The sequence below is a fragment of the Diplotaxodon limnothrissa genome, linkage group LG18 (genome assembly GCF_057381915.1).
Source record: "Diplotaxodon limnothrissa isolate DT_005_m linkage group LG18, D_limnothrissa_male_GT1.1, whole genome shotgun sequence".
NCBI lineage: Eukaryota > Metazoa > Chordata > Actinopteri > Cichliformes > Cichlidae > Diplotaxodon > Diplotaxodon limnothrissa.
This window is the reverse complement of record NC_140613.1, coordinates 15,204,866-15,231,174: the sequence shown is the minus strand read 5'-3', so window position 1 is coordinate 15,231,174 and position 26,309 is coordinate 15,204,866. Positions and strand designations below refer to the sequence as shown.

General features: G+C 40.1%; 2 protein-coding genes across 3 annotated transcripts in view; one reads left to right on the top strand and one right to left on the bottom strand.

Moving 5' to 3' along the window:
• rock1 (Rho-associated, coiled-coil containing protein kinase 1) overlaps window positions 1-11,699 on the bottom strand; it is a 30,880-nt gene extending 19,181 nt beyond the window's left edge. The window contains exons 1-2 of the mRNA XM_085378976.1: window positions 10,865-11,699; window positions 991-1,072 (exon numbers count right to left, since the gene is read on the bottom strand). Coding sequence (XP_085235102.1) covers window positions 991-1,072; window positions 10,865-10,975 — 193 coding nt within the window. The 5' untranslated portion in view covers window positions 10,976-11,699. The remainder of the gene's footprint in view (window positions 1-990; window positions 1,073-10,864) is intronic.
• A 1,935-nt stretch (window positions 11,700-13,634) lies between these two features.
• Window positions 13,635-26,309, top strand: part of greb1l (GREB1 like retinoic acid receptor coactivator) — a 46,459-nt gene continuing 33,784 nt past the window's right edge. Inside the window, exons 1-2 of one of the 2 annotated variants that reach the window (XM_085378950.1) lie at window positions 13,635-13,792; window positions 24,742-24,887. The gene's annotated coding sequence lies outside the window, so the exon portion shown is untranslated. The remainder of the gene's footprint in view (window positions 13,793-24,741; window positions 24,888-26,309) is intronic. The other variant, XM_085378948.1, reaches the window with a different exon arrangement.

Sequence of the window (26,309 nt, the reverse complement as noted above, 5' to 3'; positions counted from 1 at the left end):
AACCCTGAAGACATAAAAAAAACATGTTTAGAAATGCAACAAATAGGAACTCCAGTTACTGTTATAGATAATATACCATGTGAGTATATCTGCTCACGAGGCCGGGTGATGGATTAATGTCAGTAGGTCTTGGCATACATACAGTAGAGCAAACAGCTTATTTGATTGTGGTGCAAACCACAATGCATGGCTGGGGATTTAGAGCTAGACGTGCTTCAGGCAAGTCATGCTACTGAAGATCACTGTCTTGGTATATAGCGCCATTATTCCATATCCATCAATGCCTTTCACGAAAATACAGAACCAAGAGTAATTGAGAAGATGCCTAATGGCAGTTTTTGCCTAGGGGTTTACAGTAGGTCACTTGATATTCAAATATGACCTGTTATATTCTAGTTGTCCTCAAAACTTTAAAAAAAAAACCTGTTAAGAATGCACAAAAAGTTACAACATGCACCATGACATTAATATCCTGCACAATCTTAGCAGTATCTCATGCATTTCTGATGCATTAAGATGGACACTTGAGATCCCATAAAAACCACCACATGATCAATACAGTATGAGTACAGATTTGAGCGCAAATTCTGGGGTACACGCTATAACTCACCATTGTCCCATATATTAAGTGCTGGAAATTGAGCAGTTTGACCAGATACATTAAGGAAAGCGAGAAACCTTTGATTTATAGATTTTTTTTCATCATATTTATAGCAGCTTCCCCATTCTGGGGACACAGTGAAAAAGAGAAGCCAGCCTTGACAGACATCAGGCGGGTCACCAACCATTTATGAAAGCCCCTTTGTTGGGGACACTAAACAGCAGACACCTATTGTGTCCAAGCCCACATACACGCCGTGACCCAAAAAACTGCTCCTCCCCCCTCCCTGAGTCTAGGCTTATACCCATACATAACTGTGAACACAAATAGTTAATGAGAAAGACACAGGGAGCTCTCATAAGGGGGAAAGCTTGATGCAGTGTACTTACATCTATTCAAAAAGTTGTCAATACTCTTGTTTTTCCTCAGGGCAGGGAAGTCAAGGTCATATACCAGTGCATCCAAGCCATCCTGGAAGAAAAGCAGAAGGGTGACCATGCATGAAAGCAAAATTAAAAGACTGCTACAACGTCACAGATCGGTCATCTCACACGGCATGAGAAAAGCGAACTGTGAAACCGCTCTGTGCAAAAATGTCTGCATAACACTGGCAGTTGGCTTCCAGTCTGGATCATGTTACTGTTGGGGAGCACTTCAGCATTTTGTTGAAAAACAAAACAAATTTAAAAAAAAAAAAGTTTTAAAAAGCATGGCTTGCATATTGCATGACACTTATGACGGGGATGCACCAGGTTATCGGCCAGTAACTGCACATGTTATGACATCAACCAATGGCCGAGAGCTTTTCTGTTCCAGCCTCAAATGTGAAGACACAGGGAGCTCTCTACCAAATTGCAACTTTAAACATCAGAATTGGAATCAGACGAGAATTTTGCATCCATAATGTTTAGCACCAACATAGTGCATTCAAAAACATTATCTTTGGTCAATACAATTTTTGCCATCTATAAATGAATGCAATGACTTTTTTTTTAGCTTTTGTCTTTTCAAGCAAAAAGTATATTATTCCAAACTGACATCACAAGTTTGTATAAGCAGCATGTCAAAAGAACCTAAGAAATATATGGTAAGTAATGACGACTGCACACTTCCCTATCATAGGCATTACAGCGATGTTCCTGGCCCTCCACGGAGTCATAACTTGATTACCATCATCTCTGCTAGGGTACGACTTGGATCAATGATTGAAAGCAAATAAAATAAACAGACATAAAGTATTTGTTGCCATTTTGTTTACAGTACAATTTTTGTGATTTCAAGAACTATAAACATGGAGAGAAACAGTCTTGCCTTCGGCTAGGCTACAGCACAAGTGCCACTGGCAGGGTTTAATCTAATCCAGAATGGCTGGAAAAACACGGGCACACAAACCCTCGAATGTACGTCAACTGTTATGAAGTCCCTCGCGCAGGTGTGAGCCAGATGTTTTCAAGGGGTGAGCTAACCTACATATGCTTTCCTTTAAAAAGGTCAGAGGTACATGTTCCACTATAAAGCTGGTAAGAGCTACAATTAAAATATGCAATAAAATGTATTTATTGGCCAAATCATCTCTGAACTTTCCATCATAGCATGAAATCTTGTCATTCCAGCAGTGTCTTTGTGTTTCTCTGAGCAAAGCAATGATGACACATGGTGAATCAGCAGCTTGGGAATCCTCTTAAGTCACTCTGCTGTTTCTGCTCAACAGTGGAGGACAGACATAAAACAAGCAAGTGCCCTGCAGGATGGGCGGTACAAGGAAAACGCAGGTGGGAGGGGAAAAGGAAAAAGTAAAAGGTGTAGAATTGTTGTTAGGAAGAAGAAAAACAACTTCAAATTTACCAGGACAGAACACTGGAAAATTAATACTTTGGAAGCTCTTCTGCTCAGTTTAGAAACCTTCAGAAGTCAACATTCAGGAGAGAGTATTTACAGAAGAGGCTGGGAGGGGGAAAAGAAAGACGCCCTTTGAGCCATATAGTATCCAGCCAGCTTACACTGGGAAAAAAAATGCTGAAGAACTGAGTCCTTCAGGACCTTAATCACAAGGCTTTGCGCTCAGCAATGCACGTTTGCATAACTTCCTGCCGCAGAAAACTCTGGACAGCCACAGTAACATTCCTCAACAGGACTGTACACGTCAGAGAGTTATTTTAGTTATGTGGCCAAGCAAGTTCTCAACAAAAAAGTGAAGGAGAGGAAAGAGAAAAAATAATAATAATCTATCCCAAGTGCAGAGTCACATAGAGAGTCTCATTTTCAATCATCAGCACAACTGTAAAAGACTATGACGGAAAGGCAGAGGGAGTGGAGAGAGCTGGTGCATGTTGTGCTAGCTAGCCCAATAGGAGAACAAATAAAGGAAGCAACAAAGAAAAGCCAGCCATCCTAAGGAAACACCAGAGCAATAACAGAGCCAGGTAGGGCAAATACAAATACAATATAGGATAAAATCATGAAACAAGAATGTGAAAGCTAACCGATTAACAAACAAAATAATGTCAGTTTGATAAAGTACTGGCTGTGAGCATCGGTGTCTGAATTTCGGCATTTGCATGTTTGCTGTGGTGTCACCTATCCTCATAGAGAGAAACTGAGGGCAAGCTGATATAGACATACCAGGAGGAACCATATAGATGGCATTTTAATCAACTGGCAAACTATTAATAAATAAGGTAGCTTAGCAACATTAAATACCCCTAATGGATGTTTATGCATTGATATACAACAGAACCTAGAATTAATGGCCTTCCACTCATGAGCGATAGAGGAAGTAGGATGACCAACCAGGTAAGTGTAGTCAAAATAAAATTGTAAAGCAACAAAACAGTGTACGAGTGATTTCCTGTATGCATGATTTTGCACGTACCATGAAGGGAAAAAAATGGAACTACTTTAACAACCTATCAACAACAAACGGCAGTTTTAGGGCTACAGCTACCGATTATTTTCGTAATCGATTATAGGACGACTGCCGTCTACTCTCAGCAATTTAAACATCATATTAGACATAGTTCAAATTTCATCTGCATACACTTTAATTTTAATTTCTACAGCTTTACTGCAGATATTTTACTGTGTAAAACAAATGTGGTGGAAATGGGGGTTTGCTACAAAATTCACTTTTCTTCACATTAGAGCTTGCTGAAGAGGTGGTTTGATTCTCGCCACGTGACTCCTGCCAACTTTTTCCCCGTAAAGGTTATTTTGGCAATTGCTGCAGTTTCAGACACTTTTGTTTCACTCCATTCGAGTTTACCGTCTCAGTAGCGGCTATGCGCTTTGTGTATGTAGACAAAATTCGGCTACATGTTTAACTACTTACATGGTGACAGCTGAGGGCTACAAAGTTAAACTGCGCATCGAAGCAAAAACATTTACACTGAGGAATTTTTTGTTATAAATCGATTTATTTGATGAATCGCTGCAGCCCTAGTCTGTTTGCTGAGCTAAAAGGCTTCTTGGCCAGCTGTCAAAGTGGAGAAGTTGAGAGCTGTCTTTTAATAGGAGCAAAGTCGTTAAGAGCCCTTTGCTTCAGTTTTATTCTGATAGTGGCGTGGACAGTGGCACTTGTTTTGCTCTGAAGATCCACTATAAGCTAGAGGGCTACCTTAACTTCATACACAACCACACTACCACCGGATTTAATCCAATATGGCAGGGTTGAAATGGAATACGCAACTCGCTGACAGAAGAACTTGGGGAAATATAAATATTTGCAGAATAGAAACTTAAACAGATTTTTTTTTTTATTCACTTATTCAGCTTTTCAGCAACATCACACAAACACACACGTTAACATAACCATTTATACCACAGATAGAAAATAAATCTGTGGGAAACTGATTATCACCGCAAAATTCAGCATTGGGTGGGAAGCAGCGTAGAGAGGTTAGACTGTGCCGACTACAGCAGAGCAGAGCATCCAGATCACCTGCACATACATGTAAGACGGCCAAGCAGGAGTCATTTTTGTCACAATTTTGTCACAACCTTTAATAACATGCATCAAGAGGACCACCAGTGATTTTTATATTCAGCCAATACCAATAGCCAGTTGCAGCTTCCTGCACATTGGAGAGGCATCCAGACTTGTGTAGCTTAACAGTGCATGTCATGATAGGCAATTTCAAAGAAAACTGTCAGAATCTGAGAAGTGCTTTACATTATCGGGGCTTGTTGCCAGCTCTCTGAACTAATGTGGATTGTAATGCTTCCAAAGTATTATCACCGTTCCACCTACACAGCTGTGCTGCCGAGGAGAGAAAAAAAAAAACACTGCAAGATGACTGCAACGCCTGGCATGAATGGAGAGTTTGGAAAATACCGCTGGAAGATATCCCTTGAACATGTCAGCACATCATGGATCAACCCATTTATGCGAGTCTGTTTTCTTTCAGATGAAAATCATCAACTCAAACAACAGACACACAAAGACCACCTAGTGGATTTCAACCAGCTCCTATTGCCTGTTTGGTGTCTGCATATTAAATTCCTATTTGCAATACAGTTTTCATTGCAAACTCTGCTCCAGGCTACAGTACCAAATATGAGGCTGTTAGTACAGGAATACTTGAAATACTTTTTCATCATGAGTAATTTAGAATACTTTGCAGTAATGAGCACTTTCCAGGCAAACTGAATGAAAAAAGGTGCACACACACTATAAATTAACACCAAGGATCCAAGTTGATATCATAGCCTTCAGCCAAAAGGCAAAAATGTGACATTAATTAAAATGATACAATTACTGAGATTATATGCTGCTATGAACTTAACAAGATGTGCCTGCAATCTATGTTATAAGGAAAATCACAAATACGATTAACTCAACTCGAAAGGGGCTGGGCAGTAGCCGTGCACAGGATGTTTTATTATGTGGCAGTCTTGGGAAAAATTGCAAGGAAAACAAACCAGAGCTTGAAGTTTCTGCTGATGCTGCTTCAGCCAGTGGGTGACACATCCCTGGGATTACTAACTAATCATATGAAAAACCGTCTCATCGCCCTATTCATGAAATGCGATAGTTATGTTTAAAATAAATAATTAAAAAAAAATGTATGGTTATACGGAACACACCAATGCATTGGCTGACATTACATATGATAATTATTTCCTTTATATCTTAATCCTTAAGGGATAAAAATACACACACACACAAGCACAAGCTCTTTTCCAGACATTAAAGTCTGAGTTAAAATTTCCATGAGAGACTCGGCCACATCATCCCCTCTCAGCATGCCAGCACAAGGCATGTGGACTGGCCTAAGTTGAGCCCTTCTTCTCACGTCCTTTTCTGCCACCTCTTCAAGACAATATGCTTTCCACATGTGAGCAGCTGAGCAGACAGCCTATTCCACAGCGGGGTGTGCCCGTGTAAACGTGAATGTGATCATACAAACCAGTGAAGCCATTCAAAGCATGAAATAACACATCACTTCCTCTCAGGTAAAGACATTCCAAGAGAGTTAACGCTGATCCCTCTAGTACACTTAGAAACCACCACTGAGACTTTAGCTGGAGTTTTTCTAGCCAAGCACTTTGTCTGGACTACTTCTTACACACTCTGGCTGCAGATAATATCTACTGACAGGAAATCCCATGTGCCTTGAAAGACTGCATATCTAACAACTCTGCTGGATAAATGGCTGTGACAGTAAGCCCAGGAGTGGCAAAACAGGGGTATTTGAGTTTCTTATGAGGTCCCAGTGAGCGAGAATTACTGTCACAAAAGCTTTCATGTGAAAGTAGAATGGAGTAATTCCAACAGTGGCCATCGCTCACTGGTTTCCAATGACTGAGCGGTGGATTCTCAAGCAAAACTGTGCTCCTCTGCCTGCACGGCACACGCCAGCAAATGACCAGTTCATTAAAGGAGGGAATATAGACCATTATGTACGCAGGAGCGCCCAACGGGCATTTTAGCCCTTAGTAAACAAGACAGATTCTGAATGGGCTCATTTCAAAAAAAAGAAGGAAAAAAAAGAAAGAGGAGTTCCATTTTTAAAAGATTGGACCATTTTAGTATGCATTCCTGCACATAATCAGTCAGTTGAGGGAAAGCACTGCTACAAATAGCTCAGTCAATTGTTGTTCCCATAACTGAATAGCTGAGGAGAGCAGTTTACAACTGACAGCCCTGAACCTTCTGACAATAGGGGTAGATGAAATGCTGACCGTAACCTTCACCACAAATGTTTTCCAAATCAAGACGATACAGTTCATTATCAAAAAAGCTCCAGACGGGTGTTGCTTTGTTTTAAATTCAAAACAAATCAACAGAGCCCACACATTTCGTGTGCATCTTCCAAAGTATTACATACCTTACTTACCCATATGGAAAAGATATAGTAAAAACTTATATGGTTTACTCATGAAAGTGGCCACTTTCATGAGTAAATCATATAAGGCTTACATGATTTACTCATGAAAGTGGCCAATTTCTCATTACTTTCATATATTGTTTTACTAAGTATCCAAAACATACAAGTTTCATTATATAATTTTTCAAGGGATCTTATATCTGTTTTCACTCTTGTATGCTTTTCATACAAGTTTCACACAAGACAGATACAAACTTTATAAGATTTATATATATCTTTTCCATATGGGTAAATACCTTTGTTACTTCCGGGGAGCAATGGACAAATCAAACTTAAATGAGTGCTGTAGGTGATTGCCCCCATAAAAATACGGCCACTGCAGTACTTTTTGTCAGAGTTACATTAGCCCTGCAGGGGATGCAGCTGTGAGAAAGAGCAGATGCAAAAACAACCGGTGGTGCATTCAAGGTTCCTGCATTCACCAGTGTCGCCCTTATGGTGAAAAGACTGATTTTGTTCATAGTATATATTTGTCACAATTAACAAATGTTCAACAGATAAATGGCACATGTGATGCTGTGGTTTAGAATGAAAGGTCATTACGCAGTGCAGTTTGTTTTGGTTGACTAACACAAAACAGAAGTAGCTTAGAGGACTGGTATATCCTGATAACAATGGCCTGGAAAATCTTGCCTTGTCATATACCCCTTACACAGGCCTATATGCTAACTGAGAACACCACAAAAGGGTGAGTATTATGTCCTCCTGTCAAAAAATCTCTGGTAAATCTAGAACGACAGTGAATTTTGCTACATTATCAGTGCAAGACAACACCTTAAGAGGCAGGGCAGGTCCATTAAAGGCAAAGGTCGTGAAGGCAGGACAAGGATTCACTGGCTGTTTTTCAAAAGTTGGGCCTTGGCAACTCAACCATGCAAGGAAATCAGAACGCAGGCCACAAACATGTTTATGCTAGACGCTCAGAACAACTGTTTTTCAAGGTAAGCTTCTATGAGGCCTTGTTTTATTGTATGATAGTTTCCCTTAATTGGGCTATATCCAGCATTAGACCTTAGTCCGAATTGGACTTAAACAATAAATACAAGTTTTCACACCAGCTGTTTTTATAGCAAAGTTTCTTTATCATTTCATTATAAGGCATAAGAATCACTCACTCAGTTCTGATGTTTTAAGACTAAATCTAAAGTAAGTAGAAAAAACTGGCTGATGTTGACCTCCAAATGTGATTTCAACAAAATAAATCTCTGTCTCATACTCATCTAAATGTATAGGAATCTCACCACAAAGCTAATTTATCTATTGCCATCTCCTACACGAACTGAAATATATGCAGCATTTCTGATTTTAGCTCACACTCTAAATCAAAGTCAGAGCATCCACCCTGACGTGCAGTACTCGCACAGTCGCCATCGTATGAATCTGGTTTATTGGCCTTGCCGTTTCCTGTAATTACTCTTATTACAGATTTAAAGCCCAAATAACAGATGAAAGAGGGATCAAACTCAGAGGCGCTGACGTAGTCCAAGTGTCAAAGGAAGAACAAAGATGATGGCAGGAAGCCTTTATGTAGTGCACCTCAATTATCGCTCACAGCGAGTCCTAACACATCGATTCATTTATTATAATGCACTAGATGATAAACAGACTCCACTTTAATACTCTAGCGCCAAGTGCAAGGGTACCTGGGACATTTTTCAGTACTTTGACAAATACACAACCAATTTTCATTTTTCTAAAGACTTCGATCATTGCTGGTTGACAGAAGAATAAAATATATTAACAATGCTTAGACCTTTAATGGCAACTGAGCTTTCACATCACAATGTCAGGAATTCTGTCCGTTCAGATTGGCTCTGTAGAAGCCAATGTAGAGCACAATGATTGGGGAGGGGGCTGCCCATCTAGATAAGGCTCTCTTCACTCTGAGCAGGATTTATTTAGCGGGTGAAGATAAGGGCAGCAGGACTGGAGAACAGTGAATGGTTATGCAAGCCCAGAGCTGAGCACTAAGGTACAGGCCAAATGTCACCATCACACATATCACAGGCCAAGCTCCTATAAGGGAAAAGTGTAATCCCAACGGTCCTATACTTCAGAGTGCTATGCCAGGTACAGAAACACAGCCAGTAAAAGGCTTGCATTGTGCATTCTGATGGAGCCTATTACTCATAGCCAAGCATGTTGGCTGCTTCATGCGTTAAATGTCCTGATTCACAGCCCTCAGAAACATGAGTCTTCAGTCCACATAATTTTGGTTTATGGGTAGAGAGCAGAGCCCACACCCAGCTACCTCAGAGCTGCCTGCTTGGGCTCAACTCTCCAGACATGCAGAATGGCTCTGGGACACACAGGGAACTCCAGGCCAGTCAAAGACAAGAGGTTATTTGATTAGCATGGAATTTTATTAAGCTGTGGGTGGAGTTGCATGGTGGCAGAGAGCGCCTCAGCAAAAGGCCTCCATTCATTGATCAGGGGCGATTGCAGAGAGGGGAAGAAAAAGAGAAAAAAAAACGAACAACACCCTTGTGTGTGAGGCTGCCAGTGGGAACAGTCCCCACAGCTTTTTGCCATTAGAAATGCAGAGCATGTGCACCTCTAGGTGAGTTTAAGAGCCCCTTTTCTGCAACACGATGGGAGGTCAGTGCTAAGCAATTTTTCTTAACTAAAGACCACTATCTGTAGCACCCTGAACACAAACACTCTGGGATGTGTGGGTGGGGTTTTGGGACAAGCCCCTTTTCCTATAGGGCTTTCCTTACTTCATTTGTTTAGGAAATTAGTCCACTCCTATATCATAAAGTCAAGAGGAATCAATCAAAGAGCCACGTAGCCTCAAGAACTATTAGGATATACATAATAATATGGGAACTGTTTATTTCTTGCCACTTCAGTGGTGTGCCCAAGGCGAAAAAGTAGGTCAGACACGAAAACCCAAAACATGGGTTTTAAGTCAGTAACTGGAAATTCAAGGCAAGTCCATCCGTCCCCCCAGCCGATTACCTACACTCATTTTGATTCTACCACAACAAACATCTGAGCACAACCGCTCCCTTTAGTCACAAAGACGCAAATCCGTGCGAAAACACGCAGCACGGCTGTCACTGAACCTGAAACGCTCCTCATATCAACACACCCTCGACGTAACAACATCCCCTCCACGATGAGTCAGTTTCTGGGACTGCTGCACGTAATAAAAACCAATAAAGGTGTTGCTCCAGGCTGAAGCACGTGGCAACAGCCGCCTTTCTTTTAAGATAGGAGTCATTTCGTGAGTTGTCATCCACAGGCAGGAAGCAGCCAGGAAAAACTCTAGCCAACAGGTGTACTGATGCAGCTGAAGCTCTGCAGGTTAGAACAGGCTTGAAGAGGGCCTATCACTTTATATGAAGCTGAAACAAACAACACATCTAACTGGTCACCTTTTAAATGCTCTAAGCTGCACACTGGTGACCAAAAATATATATATATCACAATCGGTTTGCAGCGCAAGGCAGGAAACTCACTAGTTGATGGGTTTTAACTTGCCTAAAACAAAAATATTGTAACGAAGTGTGTCTCTGTGCCATCTGTCCAGCTTATTAGTCATTACGTTACAATTATTCGTTATTTTTATTTTAAACTAGCAGAATACCGCAGTTAAAGATTGTTATTTCCACCCTATTATAGTGTGCGTTTTTGCCTTCGATTTTGTAAAGTATCTGGAGGTGTTAAAATTAATACCCCTAGTTTTTACATGCCAGTGCACAGGTGTTCCAGCTAACTAAATGTCTGTATATTCTGTGTCAGCAATTCTTCAGTGACAAGATGAAGTGTGCTGGTCTCGGAAAGAATTTCTGTTCCAAGGACTACACTGACCCCGAAATTGGCTGAATCGCTACGTTAGCCACTTTAGCCCGCTACTATACTACAAACTTACCAGCAGACAATCCGTGTTTATTTCTGACTTTGGGTCTTTCAACATGGCATCGATCTTTTCAAATCGAGCCTCCATCGTATCCCCAGCAGACATTTTTGCTGCAAAACTCATTCCCGACGTTGAGTTATGAACAAAAACAGCCCAATGGCGAGTGGCTAGCTAGCTTTAGCAGCTAGCGATAGCTAGCTAGCTAGCCAAATGTCCCTTTCTTCTTCTGAACTTTCCGCCGCACTTCAAAGAAAACACATCGTTCTCCTGGAGCTTCCACACGCTTTAAGGTTGCATTGAACATGCAAAAGCCACATTTTCGGATTTGAAGTATGTGTCCCCGGTACGAGTGGCAAACAACTTTAGTGGCAAAGATAAATGCGGCGACAGATTAGTCAGCCTCCGTGGGATGCCGCTGAGGATAAGGGCTTAAAATGTTGGTGCATCCAAACAAAAGGCAGTTAAAACGTGAATGCACCGTCTGTCTGAAAAAAAGCACGATTTGTTGGAAAGCTAGTCCTGTGCCGTTCCCATATCTATGCCAGGCCCCTGCAGAAAATGACAAACCAATCTGACAGCTCAAAAGTAGAAGTGGTGGGGAAAAAAACTTCTGCTTCTTCCAAATTTCGATGAGTGTAAAGACGGAGTCGTTACAACGTTTAAAGGCACTCCATCCGTAGCGTTGCGTGCGCTGTCACTGAGCCTCGATTGCCTCCCCGTCCGAACTGCTTTATCCCTCAGATGGAATACAGACAGATTGGGTTTGATGTGTGTTACTTTTCAGAAAACAATCGCAGACGATGCCCGATTTTCTCCAACAGTCTCGCCAATATGTCCGCCTTCCTGTTCAAACACCCCTGAGAAGATACTTCAAATGTCAGGTACTGGGCATGCGCAAGTCTACATCACAAACTGGAAGGCAACACGTTGCTGCTCCCAAACGTTAAAAAGTTGCCTAAACGTTATGATCTCACTGAAAATCTACCATCCGAGGAAGAATAAACTTAAATTAAGTTTAAAAATATTTATCTTTAATGTTGATATATAGAGATTCTATTTGGTTCTTTTTTCTTTTTTTTAAAGACTTTTAGAAATACTGTTGGTTAGACTGTTAATAAAAAATAATGTTCACGACACAAACAGCAAAACCATTCATCCGAATATCCATAGGAAGTACTATAAACACTGTATCTAAATGTTATGACAATTACATAATAATAATAATAACAGCATATATTAGAATAATATATTATTAATTGTAATGATTATATTATTACTAATCTATATATTTTTTTTAATTCCTGATGTTATTTTTAAGTTAAAGCTGAGCTTTAACTAGCTTAATCTATTCTCCACTGGCTTACATTATGTGCAACAAAACCACACACTCTCAAAATTATTCTTTCATAACTAACATGTACAGTCAGTTATGAAAGTTTACATAGACTCATCTTGCCCATAACTGTCATGGCAATTTGGAACTTTTACTTATTTCTTTGGATGGTTCTTTTTCCAGGGTGCAATGGTTGAGCAGCATACATCTAAAGAAACACTTGGGTGCGCAAATTTTAATTTATTTTAGATTTTCTCTACTCCACACAGTGTCAAGAGTACATATACAGGCTCAAATATATACTTACACTCAGTTAAATCTTTTAATAAGTGGTGCTGAGGTTCAGCAGTATGTTAAAAGACATAATCTGGGAAGGTCTCTTGGAGCTATTTCTAAACAACTGCAAACTCAGATCTGCAGTTCAAACCAATATACTGATGTATCATCACTTTGGCTCATCTTCCAGACTTTGGCTTTCACCCTCAGATGAGAGGAAATTGGTTAGGATGTCCAGGAACAACCAAAAGAGCCAAACAAGAACCACCAAGGCTACAGCCTGGAAAGGTTTGGAATACAGTGAAGCACATACTTCTCTCTCTGATTTAATGTCTGTTCATTTGTTTCCTGTAAATGCTGCACATTTTTAAAAGCGCATCTATTGCACAAGAATTGTTTGCTGTACTGCGTAATAACTTCTTCTTGATGTCATACGACAGGGGGCGATGTTTTACAATTTATCGAGAGAGCTCACTCGTTTTCAAGAACTTGAATAAGCCCATTGAGCTTGACTTTATGACAAGGGGTGCAAAGTCCACATGTCGCGTATGTTTCGTATTCATATTCCTTTATATGACCAGAAGTATCTATCAAAGCTATGCAGCATTAAAGACCATGCTTTCGTGTACCCCCAGTGTATTAATGATTTGTACATACAGAGGGATCTGACAGCATTTTGATCTGAAAACCAAAAGCAGGTTTTGAACAGTTTGCGCAATCACCATACAATCACCTAAAGGTATAAGTATGCATGTTTAAAAAATGCAACTTAAACATAACCTTCATTTTCAGGTGTGTGTAGATGTATGTTCGTGTTTCGGTGAGATTGTTGACTCGTTCTTTTCACTTTCTTGGCATGTTTATCATTAGTCTTTCGTGCAAACTGTTTATTTTTCTTATATCTGCGAATCAACCGAGCAAATATCATGCTGTCGACGCTATATTGTAACGTAAAGTTAGTAGTACCTAATATAGTTCTTACTGCACGTTTAAACTATAATAAAACAAAAAACAAAAAACTACTTATACATGTCGTCGATGGTTACTATTCATTTACTAGCTTTGGACGACCTCTTTTGCCTTTTTCCTCCCATTTGATAAACAAGCGATCACAAAGAACAACCTTAGCCGAACTTCCGCTGATTTGAACCAAACGGTACGTACTGTAGCTTCCTGACGTCACGTTGTTGCTTCGTCGGCTGTGATCAGCTGTGAGCAGCCGAGCGCCCAAAGCAGCAGCAACGTTGATACTGGCGTCGGAACCGGAGAGCGCAAGTTTACACACGGACCCCAATCCCCGTGGAAATGTGACTTTCTGCGTTACATATAAGGTAGGCTTGCGTTTGAACTGCGTTTTTTTTTTTCTTATTTTCCTCGAGGCCTTAATTTGTTTTGGTGCAAATCGGGATGTCATTGTGTGTGTGTGTGTGTGTGTGTGTGTGTGTGTGTGTGTGTGTGTGTGTGTGTGTGTGTGTGTGTGTGTGTGTGTGTGTGTTTATATCTTTGTGGGCACCAAAAATTGGAAGTTTGCTATACTTGTGGGGAACAACAGCCCTTGGACCATAATCCTTGTCCTCACAGCTTGGAAGGTTGTTGTTTTTTTGTTTGTTTGTTTTTTATAGGTTTTAGGGGTTACAATTGGGTTATAGTTAGGTTTAGGGTAAAGGATATGGTTAGGCATTCATTTTTCATAGTTAGGATTGGGGTAAGGGGCTAGGGTAAGCATTATGTCAATTAGATGTCCCCACAAGATATGTGAGAGAGAGTGCAGCCAAGCTTTAACATGATCATTTTAGCAATCAGTCCATTTATCCACTGTGATTGCTTCAGTACTTGTTGGTAATTATTCATTGTTAGGAAAGCCATGCCGACTATGCCTGGAGCCAGGTCACTAATACTTGTGTGTCTGCTGAATACTGTAACAGTTGCCTAAGGCTTGGTGTTGAAACAAGCTTCAACAGCTTAGATAAAGTCATATCAGATAAGAGTGAGCAGCAGGTTTATTTGGAGCCTGTGCATATTACAACATTCTTCCATCCACAGCACATTTGGCACTGTACCAGATGCACGGGGGTGCTTACAGTAGACGTTCTGCTTATTTTTTACTGCTTCACAGCAGGAACTTTAAATGAGTACAGTATCACATGAGTAATCATTCATTTGTCAATTAGCTGGGTGGCCTGTCTTGCGTGGAGCACGCGCAGCCCTGTCAAAGAGGACAAGGAATGGAGGGGTCAGGGGGGCTCTGAGCGCTGACCATCTGGCCCTTGGGGGGCTGGTTTCCTCACTGGCTGCCTTTGTTCCTGGTGAACAATTGGGACTTAATCTTGGTGGAGATAACTAAGGCCCCATGACAGCATTCGTGCACTAGGACAGGTCTCTCTCTTTAGCCTTGAAGGAGATATCTCTTTCTCATGTTGCTTTGTGAAGGCTCTGACTGGCTTGCTTTCAGTGACTTTTGCATCTTAACTTTTTAATCTGCAGTCTCAAGTAAAGCTTTAAAAAATTCTAAACTGTTGTTTCATTAAACACCTGAAGGTTCCCTCCCTTTTTCATAAAACCATGCACATTGGATCGTTCAAAACTACAAATTAAGTAAGATGCACCTCATTTCTGTTTGCCTTCAAACGATGTCCTATTTAAAATAATAACACATCTTATTTGGGCGGAGCATTATCCGACCTTTTCTTTCCTTACGATGCTGGTCTACCTTCCTTTTCTTCCCCATCTTCTCATCCATTGTTTTATTGTGCTGGAAACCTGTTATGAGGCAAAGAGGTTTTCCAAAAATGCAGCATGACATTTCGCTTGTGAAAAAAAAAAATTAACCAGGTTGTGGATAAATGACTATGTCACATCCATTCGTGCTCAGACAATTGTCACCAGGGTAACAGATTTATTTATTTTCCTGTTATTATTCTCTCACTGTAATTTTTGGGGCTCTGCTTTTGGTGTTCATGTCATGTTGTTTACTCAGTTGGCCTTGTGCCTTTCTCTTTTTTTCCTTCACAAAGAAGATTTGTGTTCATTTGCTGTTATGATAAACCGGGCTCTGTCAGATCACTGAGGGTTGTATTCACTGTCATAACAAAAAGATTCAAACCGACTGACTATCCATTTAATCAGTAACATAGTGGATTCAGATTCCATGGTGGCTTCAAGCAAATTTTATATACTGATCAATGAAACTAAATCAGATCATCCATGATACCAGTTTTGAGATCACAAAAACACCTCCGGGGGTAACCAGCAGATGTTTCTGTTGATCCTTTCTGAAGTACTTTTCAGTGAATGTGCCCTTTTCTGATCACGAGTGCAGATGGCACGAGGGACAAAATCCCAACTAAAGAGATCAGCACTATTGTTTTCACACTTCTTCGGCTGCAGTGTGACAAGCCCCAGAAAACAGGTGGTCCTCAATATAGGCGCCATTCATCAAATTGCTGAGGCAGGAGTCATGACCCTCTATTCAGGTTTTATCCTCATATCCCGTGTTGTCAATACGATTGTGTCACCAAAACCTGTTCTGTCATCAAAAACGTAGTTCATTAAAATATCAGTGTTTCCATCAGTGCCACAGCAAGAAAAAGTAAGCACTAAAATTTGACTTGCTTACTTAAACAAAAGTGTGTAAATTTTGTCAGCAGAACATCCTAAAAATATAAAAAGTTAAAATATTCAGTATATAAAATGTGTGTTTTTACATTTATTTGTATTATTGAAATTATTACTGCATCTGCATTAATATCTCGGCAGCTTAACTGTTGCCGTTGTTTGAGGTTCAAGCTAATTGATATTGTTTTATATTTATTTTGTAGCTTTTTTAATTAAAGAAAAATTCAATTTAATGCATTTGTCTCACATATGTTGTTCTGTAGTGTGACTACAAGCTGGAAATGCAGTAAATTTCCATCCCTCCCTCGTAAAGAAGCATTACGTCCCACTTCTTGCAAACAGAGGTCAGATCTCCTACAAAAAAAATACTTGTTGGTAAATGCAAATAAATTACAGATAAATCGAGGTTCACTTTCAGGAGAAGAAGATGTTTTCTGATTCCTAATGAGATCTCTTTAGTGCTTTTTAGCAGTAACTGTGTCTGATGTGACTAGCTAACCTTACCGTGTCACTGTATATCAAAGATTAACTGGCCCTTTTCAGCAAAACATAAAAATTCAAAAAGCATCTCAGCCATGATGTGCGAAGCCAAACGTGTTCCACATGGATGCTCGTAAACCTTTAACCTGTCTTTGTGTTTATTTTTATTGGGGGCCAAGAATGCCAGGAACACTGTGTTCACTTGTAATGTTGTGAGTCTAAATAAATGAAAGCAAATATTCAGACTACAGGGGCCACGTAAGGGCTGTATGTTTTTCTTTCTTCTGCAGAGAATCACATCTGTCTCCCATTCTATTCACTTAAAAAGCAGCAGAAAGAACAGTTCACCGTGTGTTTTGAAGCTCTCATTCATCCGAGTGAATATTTAATATTTGGCATCTTGCTAATTTTAATTTTTCAATATCATCTCTGCAGAACCATGGAAACAGCAAACACTGTAGAAAGTGGTCCTCCATGTTTCCTTTTTAATGATTGTCTCTTGAAAAATGCATCATGAAAGGAAGAAGAGGAGAAGCACAAATAAGGTTTGAGAAGAGCTGGTGAGCCTCCAGAGGGGAAGAGATGGGAGAAAAGGGTGAAAAAAGAAGTGGGAGTGATGAAGCTAGAAACAAGGCAGCTGGATGCAGACAGAATATCACTTTTCTTTATCCAAACCTGACACTTGTTGCTGTTGGATTAGTTAAATGTGTAAAACCTGAGTGTGAAGAGGAAAGACCTAAAATTGTAAATTGAAACTGTATGTACTGTATGCTGGTGTATGACACGCCTGACAACTGGATCATTAAAGCCAATTTCACAAAGGCCTGTGCCCCTCCCCCGGCTGAAAGGAGATGTCAAAGGTCTGTGACCTCTTCCATTTATGTGCATTGATCCCGCTACCGGGGGAGGGCTTCCTCCTCTAAGCCCTCCACCATCAGCTGTTATGTCTTAGTTTCACCTGCAGGAAACTGAGCAATTATATCTGTTTTTTTATTTACTTCAGTACACATTTCTTCTCTCTTTACCAACTATTGTCATACACGTAAACAGAAATTAGTACATAGTACTTATTTAGAGCCAAACCTGGGATTTTATGGCAAAGGAGGGTTGTACGTATTCAGTAGCACACTATAAGGTCTCTCGCAGAGTCCTTTAGTGCTGCAGGCAGGCAACATGCTCAAATAGCGCACAACGTCAGTTTTTTTTATTTATTTCTATATGATTATTCTGCATTATTAAGCAATAAAAACAAGTTGTCTGATGTCCTCTAATCATTATGAAGCAATATGGTTATGTTATTATTACAATTACATAATACAATTATATATTGTATTATGAAATGCAATGAAACATTAAGTTTTTGTACAGAGTATCGGTATCGGATCAGTATCGCCGATACCACCCTGAATTTTACTTGGTATCGGATCGGAAAGGAAATCAGTGGTATCGCACATCACTAGCTTCTATGCCCCAGCTTTGTTACTTTTTCCCACCGAGGCTTCGAGACTTCTGATTGGCCAACATTTCTGCACGGTTAGGAATATATCGCCACCTGTTGCTTTGGCATGTTCCTAGCAGCGTTTTCCTTCATTTCTGCCTTTACGTGTGGATGGGATTATTTTTAAAACGAAAACGGAAAATCTCCGTTTTCAAAAATACCCGTGTACGTGTGGACGTAGGCGTTTCTGTTTGAAAACGCATCGTTTTCTCTCCGTTTTGGCCTCCCGTCCACACTGAGACGGCCTTTTCCCCAGGGAAACACGCAGCATTTTGAAAACGCTCTCGAAAACATACAAACATTCAAAACGGATCTGTCCCGTCACAGTGTGGACACTCGAAAACGCAGACTTTCCAAAACGATGACGCATTTTAGTCATGTGATGCAGTCATGTGACCAATTAAACAAAGATAGTGGAGTGCATTATACAGCAGTTGTTTTGATTGCTCTCAATTTTGACAGCCCTAAAAAAGATTAATATCAGTTTGTACATGCTCCAGATAGCTTTTGTTCAAGTTCTTTAATTCTCATTCGCTTTTGCGCATGCACAGTACTGGAACGTAAGCGTTTTCGGCCGTTTCAATGTGGACACACAACTCTGACAACGACTAAAAACACTAGTGTGGACATAGCCTTAGGCTGAACTTAATTTAACTCACCCCTTAAATAAAATGCAGATAATTAACTGTTTAACGTTATCCCCTCAGCCAACCATGAATTTGTGCTTCTGGGTGAGAGTCTGCTTCACACCTCAGTGTTTACGGCCTGCTCAGGAGCAAAGGGGAAACGGAAACGATGTAAGGATGAAATTCCTCTGAGCTGAAAGAATGCCCCCTTTTTTTTCCTCTCTCTCAGTCCTAGAGTGATCTGGCTTTTTGGGATGGATGAAAGGAACTTATAGTCAAGAATGTAGGACATGTAAAATGTAGAGGTTAGTGATGGGATTTCCGGCTCTTTTTAGAGATCCGGCTCTTTCGGCTCGGCTCACTAAAAAGAGCCGGCTCTTTCGGCTCCGAACCGGCTCTTCAGGTTGTTTTGTTGCTTTAATTAATTTATCATTAACAATAATATAAAATTATGCAGAAAAAGAATTACTAATGTAAAAAAAGTGGTTTTATTTATATATGTTTATATATGGCCCCTAGAGACAAAGCACGTACAAACTCTAAAGCATATACAAACTCCAAAAAGCACGTACAAACTCCAAAACACATTTCTAGCGTTAACTAAACTTCCAAAACAGAGCTACTCAGATCACTTAAATTACACAATTGAAAGCATGTGTGTATTGTTTGTGTATTTATAGACAAGCACTCATATTTATTCAAATAATTAAAAAAAAAAGTTCTTGTACCTGTTACTACCACACACCAAATCCGGTTGTTGATACTTCCTGGCTTGTGTAGCCACTAGGTAACAAAAGCTCAACACTGCGCCCTAGCATCCTGGAGCACTTCTGTTGTCTTTTGTACGTGATTCTGAGTTTGTACGTGCTTCTGAGTTTTTACGTGTTTTGGAGTTTGTACATGCTTCTGAGTTTTTACGTGTTTTGGAGTTTGTACATGCTTCGGGGTTTGTAAGTGCGTCTGAGTTTTTACGCGTTTTGGAGTTTTTACGCGTTTTGGAGTTTGTACATGCTTAGGAGTTTGTACGTGCTTTGTCTCTAAGGGCCACCATAAATATACTTTATTTATTCACTCCACATAAAATGTAATAAATAAATCATATAATACAAAAAACAACTATTTACATTTTAAACTTTTAACTATTTAAATTTTCAGCTTTTTCCTTTTAAACAAATTTAACGTGAAACAACACAAAACACTGCAAACCACAACACAATTAAATATAAATTAAAATATAAAAACAAAAAGAAAATGCACATTCTCTGTCATATGGGCCGGCATGATTTCTGAATCCTTTATCATCTGCAACTGAAAATAGTGGATGATTACTATACCTTTCTAATGTGATGTTGTTGGCCCTTGCTCTTTTTCTCTCTGGCTCTGTTCCTGTGCTACTGCGAGTGTAACTAACGCCCCTCCCCCCTCTGCCCAGCGCAAAGTACAGGCCGCGCGTGCGGAGTTTAGCGGAAAAAGGGCGAGAGAGAGGGTGAGAGAAAGGGGAAAAAAAGGCTCGCGTCGTTCACTTCAAAGAGTCGGCTCTAAGAGCCATTTCGTTCGCGAACGACCCATCACTAGTAGAGGTGCAGCCAAAAACGCTGGGCTGAACATCCTGCTCTTTGTTGCAAAAGGAGATCTATGATGCTAATCTTGGTGGTGTGTCTGTGTGTGTGTGTGTACATTTATGCATGACTGCTACGCAACCACAGTAGACACCACTTCCTGTTGTCCTGTTATCTATGATTCTGACATGCAGGGCAGGCTCTTATCTGTCACTGCTGGATTTTGTGCTTGACTAACCAAATGACTTAGTGAACCTAATCCTTAGTTTATTTAAGCCTCCTGTTACCATGCTCAACCTCTATTCATACACTCCTTTTTGTGGTGCAGTTACAGAATATTATCATCCAGACTTTTACGCTCTTTTCATCTGCACATGAACCCCGAGAAATGAATGAAAACGAGCTGGTTGTGCCCTCGAGTCAATCGCCAGGAAGTGTGTCAAAGGTTCACCATGAAAGCGGGAGTTCATGCACGTGTTTGTGGGGGAGTGATGGCATGTCAAGGTGAAGGAGAGACTCTCGCTGAACTCTTGGAAAAAGAAATTAGGTTGTGTCTTGCAAATCACATCACAGTAGGATTGTGGCACGAAGTACAGACTCATGTCTACACTGTTCCTCCTTTTTTTTTTAAGATCAATCTCTCAGATTATTGTGGACTCCATTACAGCAATATGAACTCACGAAGCGCAAATTGTGCGTGTGTCTCCACTGAGATCACTCAGTCATAATATATCCTCATTCTTGCCACTGAAACTTCGAAAGCATTCAGCGGAGAATCCCTTCTTGCACAGCAGTGTTATGGAACAGTGTGTTCTCACAGGGTGTACTGCTGTATTCCCTGCCCATGCACAGATGCCAGCTCCAGTGGTACAGTACCTGCAGACAGAAATTTCAGCCAGCAGCTTCATGTTCGTTTTAAAGAGCACAGCATGTGCTGTGCCACAGTCTGGATCACAGCACAATACTGTGAAGGAAAATTTACGGTTTTGCTTTCCAAATCCTCCAGATAAAATGATCTTGTTGTGTTTTTGCTCATAACAATAAACTGGAGTGTTTCTAGTTTAAAGGGGCAATAAAGTAAGTGCTGGCAGCACAAGCATGTGACTTTAAAAAAGGGAGAGTTGTTGATGTCACTTGTTTTAAATCTTTTTTTTTTCTTTTTTGATTTACTTCATCTTTACAGACCAGTTTTACTTGGGCAGGATTAGTAAAAGATTAGACATTTTCACAACATCAACACGTTTGAAGGCTTGAGTTGCCTGAGTTATGACACTATTCTTCCAATTGTCCACATATTAAAATTTCCTGTCTAATAGTATGTTGGCCCAACTGCGTCCTGCTAAAATAGCATGGAAACATGATCTCTGGAGGTGCTTTTGGTGTCTGGCAAGGGACTTTGGCAGAAATCCACTCAGTAGGTTGTGGTCTGCATTTAAGACGCTGATTGGTGAGCCACAGCTGAGCCCAGCATCCTTGTGCAACACTTTAAATTTTACTTGACAATGCATAAGGAGCTTCAGTTTCTTCCTTCTGAACAACTTTTTGAACAGAACAACACTGTTTAAAAACTGCTTTTTTCCAGCAGCCATTAGTCAGATAAACATATCATAGCTTTGCTACATGTATCTGTGTCTCTGCTGAAAATGTGAGTATAGATGACTCACTGCTGCAAAGTAAATCTACCTATGGGTACAAATAAAGTAACCTGAGCCTGAACCATTGCAATGAGATGAAAGAACAGCGGGTAGCTCTGCATGTTTGATTTGGCAGATTTTTTTTGTTGTTGAATGTTCTTCCTGACACACACAACCCCAAAAGGATTTGTATCTTTACCTGGGATCGAACCGGCTTTAGGCGATTGTCTAAAACACTATATTATGTCATAACTAAAGCAATTTCACTTCATCTGTCTGAATGTTCTGTTCACACAAGCAAGCAAAAGATTTATTTTTTTTAGCATTTACTGCTTTACATTTTGATTGGCATTGCAGTTTAGCTTTAAAATTTTCTTCTTATTACTCCCTCAGCTCCACCAAGCCCATTTAACACATACAGAAGTGCTCTGTTTTTGACTGCATGTCACATTTTATGTGACACAACAGCTATAATGGCATACAGCATTGCATATGATTATTAGTGTGTCTCTTAACTGCAGTGTTAATGGGTTTGGGTGTAGTGCTGTTTTTTTCCCCTCCAGATGAGGAAATAAAACAATCGGAGTTAGTCTATAAAATGCAATCACCCGCATGGATCAGGAGAGAGCCGTTAGAGACAAAGGCCAGGGGTCGGGTGGTACTCTGAAAGCCACGCCCACTGCAACCGAGGCCCAAAAAGTAAATAAGATCGCTTAATATTAGCTGGCTCAAAAATGTGAGCTTTTGCTATGTTAGCAAGCACTGTTATACGGCTAATGTTGTTTAAAATGCTTTAACTCGATTGACAGACGTTCAGTAGGCTAAAACTGACCTGTTAATATTTATGACCAAGAAAAAAAATACTTCACACACACACAGGCAGTGGGTTAGGTTGGTATAAATTTTTCCTCTTGAAGTCTCAATTTTTCAGTTTAGCATGCTAAAAGTTTTTTAGTTATTTACCCAGGTTGTATTCAACTGCTCTGCAACTTTCAGCCATTTGGTTTATTTTCAATTTATAACGAGAGGACGGAGTTGGCGACGATTACCTTCTGGATCAACAACAAAGGTAAAAGTATACCATGGCGTAGTGTACTGAAATGCTAAAAATGTAATTGAGTCGGGTAGCTAATGATGAGCTAGCTTCCTCTAATGCTAGCTGAAACTAGCATCACTCTTTACTGTTATTGTTGGTACAGTAACAGTAAAGAGTATCAAAAAAGACTGTTTTAACTCAGTTGTAACTGGTTCTTGTTTTTTATTTAGATTATAGGGCTTCTCCGAGGACTAATTTTATCAAATAAGTTGTTCATATTTTAGTACTTTTGAGCCACTATGTTGTTTGTTGCTGCATTGTGAATTTCCTGTGTCCTCTTCCAAATTAAAAGCTTTGTAAGACAGAAGTCATTTCTGTCCCAGCAAGGCTTTTCTTGTGAAACAATTGCAGGAACCCTGTGTCAAAAATTCAACCCAGTTTTAATATGAGAAAATGGGGTGTATGGAATTATTTATGGGTTTAACCAGCGGACCTTTGATGACTGATTACTAATTCACGTGTTATTCTGTCACCTTGTAAAATTAATGAGGGGGGTGAGAGGGCTTCAGAGAGGGAGAGAGTGATTATCCATCCCACAGGGATATTAGCAGAGTGAAGAGGACACTTTCGGGGAGGGCAGTGGGGCACAATCACAAAGTGTTTTCTCTATATTTCTGTATGCACACATTAGCGGAACAAGAGCCAAAAATAATGGGCTAAGGAAGTGCTGGGGTAATCAGTTTCCAGTCCTGTAAAACAAACCACAGATTCAGTTAAATGATGTTAAAAACTTCTATATGTTTATGCTGAGGTCACAGAGACTGAGGACTTTGTGAACTGTCCATTAGCATAGTCTAATAAATAATTTGTCATTTATAGTTGGTTAATGTTTCTAGCCTGGCCATCCAACCATGTGCATGCGTGTGTGTCTTAGGTGCACTGCAGAACTAAAGCATATACCAGCTCGCTGTTCAGCACTCGAGCACATTTTCAGCTCGAGTGTAGCCAGAAATAAAACATGCAGACATTCACCAGACTATTTTATAAGTAGATCTGTGCATTCACTTTAACACCAAAACATGTTTTACACAAACACATACACATAAAGTGGATTTTCTTAGCCTTGCTGAACTTTATACATATTTTTTTAATCTAAGTCTGTGTGGGTTTGGAGGTTTTGTGTAAGGTCTTTCTTGTGATTGTTAAGACTGATTGTGGAATAGAAAACTAATTGACCATCACCAATTTGCTGGCTCCACACTGCAGTGATGTACACATTCACCTCGTCTTTTCTGCGAGGTGGCACAGTTGCTTTTAGGGTTGGGTCAGGACGAGCACCAAATCAAACACCAATCAGATCTCTTGTGAATAAGAGAACAGCTAAAAGTAGCATTTAATTTTATTTTAATAATCCAGCTGTGAAAATTGTAGCTGTGTGAATAATCTTTGCTTATTGGTTTGGGCTGATCAATCATGACATTATTTTTGCTCCAATTGACATCTGAAAATCATTTTAACAACCCATTTGGTGTAATCTCTCTTAGATGTTGGAGTTGCAACACTGATGCACATTTCTTTCTTTTTTTTCTATGTGTATAATTTGTGTATAATTGTTAATGTGAGAGAACTTGATGTATGCTAACAGCAGCTGGAAACACTCAAGCTTTCAGCCAGATTTCCCGCGTCACCTTGGCAGCATCTTTGCCTTAGCCCATAGATGCTTTTCCAAAAAATGCTGCTGCCCACGCACACATAACCTTAATTACACAAACACGACCCCAAACAGGACATTACTCACTCATTCTCTCTCCCTTTTCATATTGAAATACAAGGTCAGTGAGCGTTCCTGCAGCCAGGATTGTGTGGGAGAGGGCTGACTGTAGCAGAAGGCTATACCATTGGCTGTTGCAGCCCGTCCAAGGCTAAGGTGACCAAGACCCAGCCATGTGCTGCGAGGACTCAGCGTTCCTCTGTGGAGGTCATTCTGTCTCGCTCTCACTCTCTGTAGCACCCTCGCTCTCTCTTCTCTATTATCTGTGCGAGGCACAATTTCAGCTTGAGTGCAGCCAGAAATAAAACATGCAGACATTCAACAGACTATTTTATAAGTAGATCTGTGCATTCGCTTTAACACAAAAACATGTTTTAGAGACTTTTTATTACATTTTCATCCCTATTCAAAGAAAAACTTTTCCCAAAGCATGCTGATCATAATAATTTTAAGGGATTTAAAGAAATGTTTTGGGGGGGGTTTTCCTTTAATTTGTCATGTCAGAATGTTTTTACAAAACACTTGCAGCATATCAGGCTTTAATTTAGAAAAGTACAAAATACCTGACTATTAAATTCAGTTTTATTTATACAGTGTCAAATAAGAACAATAGTCGCCTCAAGATGCCTTATATTGTAATATAAACCCTACAATAATACTATATGTTTACCTATAATGACTATATCAGAGCAAAGGGGAATTCTAAAACTACATTTAGCTGTGCTTGTAGTGCAATTGAGGCGTGTATTGTCTACAGTAGAAAGTTTTAAAATTCATTCAGATTGTCTTTATGTAGTTCTTTTACTGACAAGGTTGATTTCATGAATGATTGTAAAACCTTTTTTTTTTTTTTTTTTTTTTTTTTTTTTTAAATCTCACATACCAAAGTTACTAAGAGGCTCTTGGCTGGTAAAATGTCTCCTCTGGTGGAGGGACCCTGGGCAGGATGAAGTGATAACAGCTCTGAATAGGTTTACTGTCACTTTTTCAAATCGGCACGGTTTGTGTGCAGGGTCAAGCCCCAAACAAAGGCTGGACTGCTTCCATTGTCCGATTAAGACAAAAAGAGTCCTGCTGATGCTGCGGCTCTTGCTGCTGTAAGGACGACTGATGGGATTTAAGTGTGTGTCCCGTCACCGAGGGCAACCTGGTGCCTATTAATCGGGAGGGTGGTGGAGAATGGAGGAGATGTGGCGAGAGAGTGAGGGGGTAACGGGGGTGGGGTGCTGCCGATGCAGCAGTTCCGCCTGGGGTCAGGAAGAGGGGTATGATGGATACAGCTGATCGCCCTGTAAGGAAGTTTAGAGGGAAAGAGGAGGAGGCTCTTTCTCCAGGACATTAAGAAGCCTCTTTGTCATGCTGTCAGTCAAATAGATTCAAGGTGGCCGAGATCTTTTTCAGGAAGGAAAAGAAAGGAGAGGTCCCATTGTGAAAAGTGGATCTCTTTGGATGCCTGATAAACACAACAGACCTCTTTCTTATGTGCTCTCCATGAGTGTGTGCTGAAATTAAGTCAGTGTGTTGGATGTGTGAACCTTTGAGAGAGTGAGTTGTCCTTAAAGGGGGAGAAAGGTTTAAAGATAGATTTAGTGGAGTGCTAATAATTATTTTCATTATTATTTAACTTGC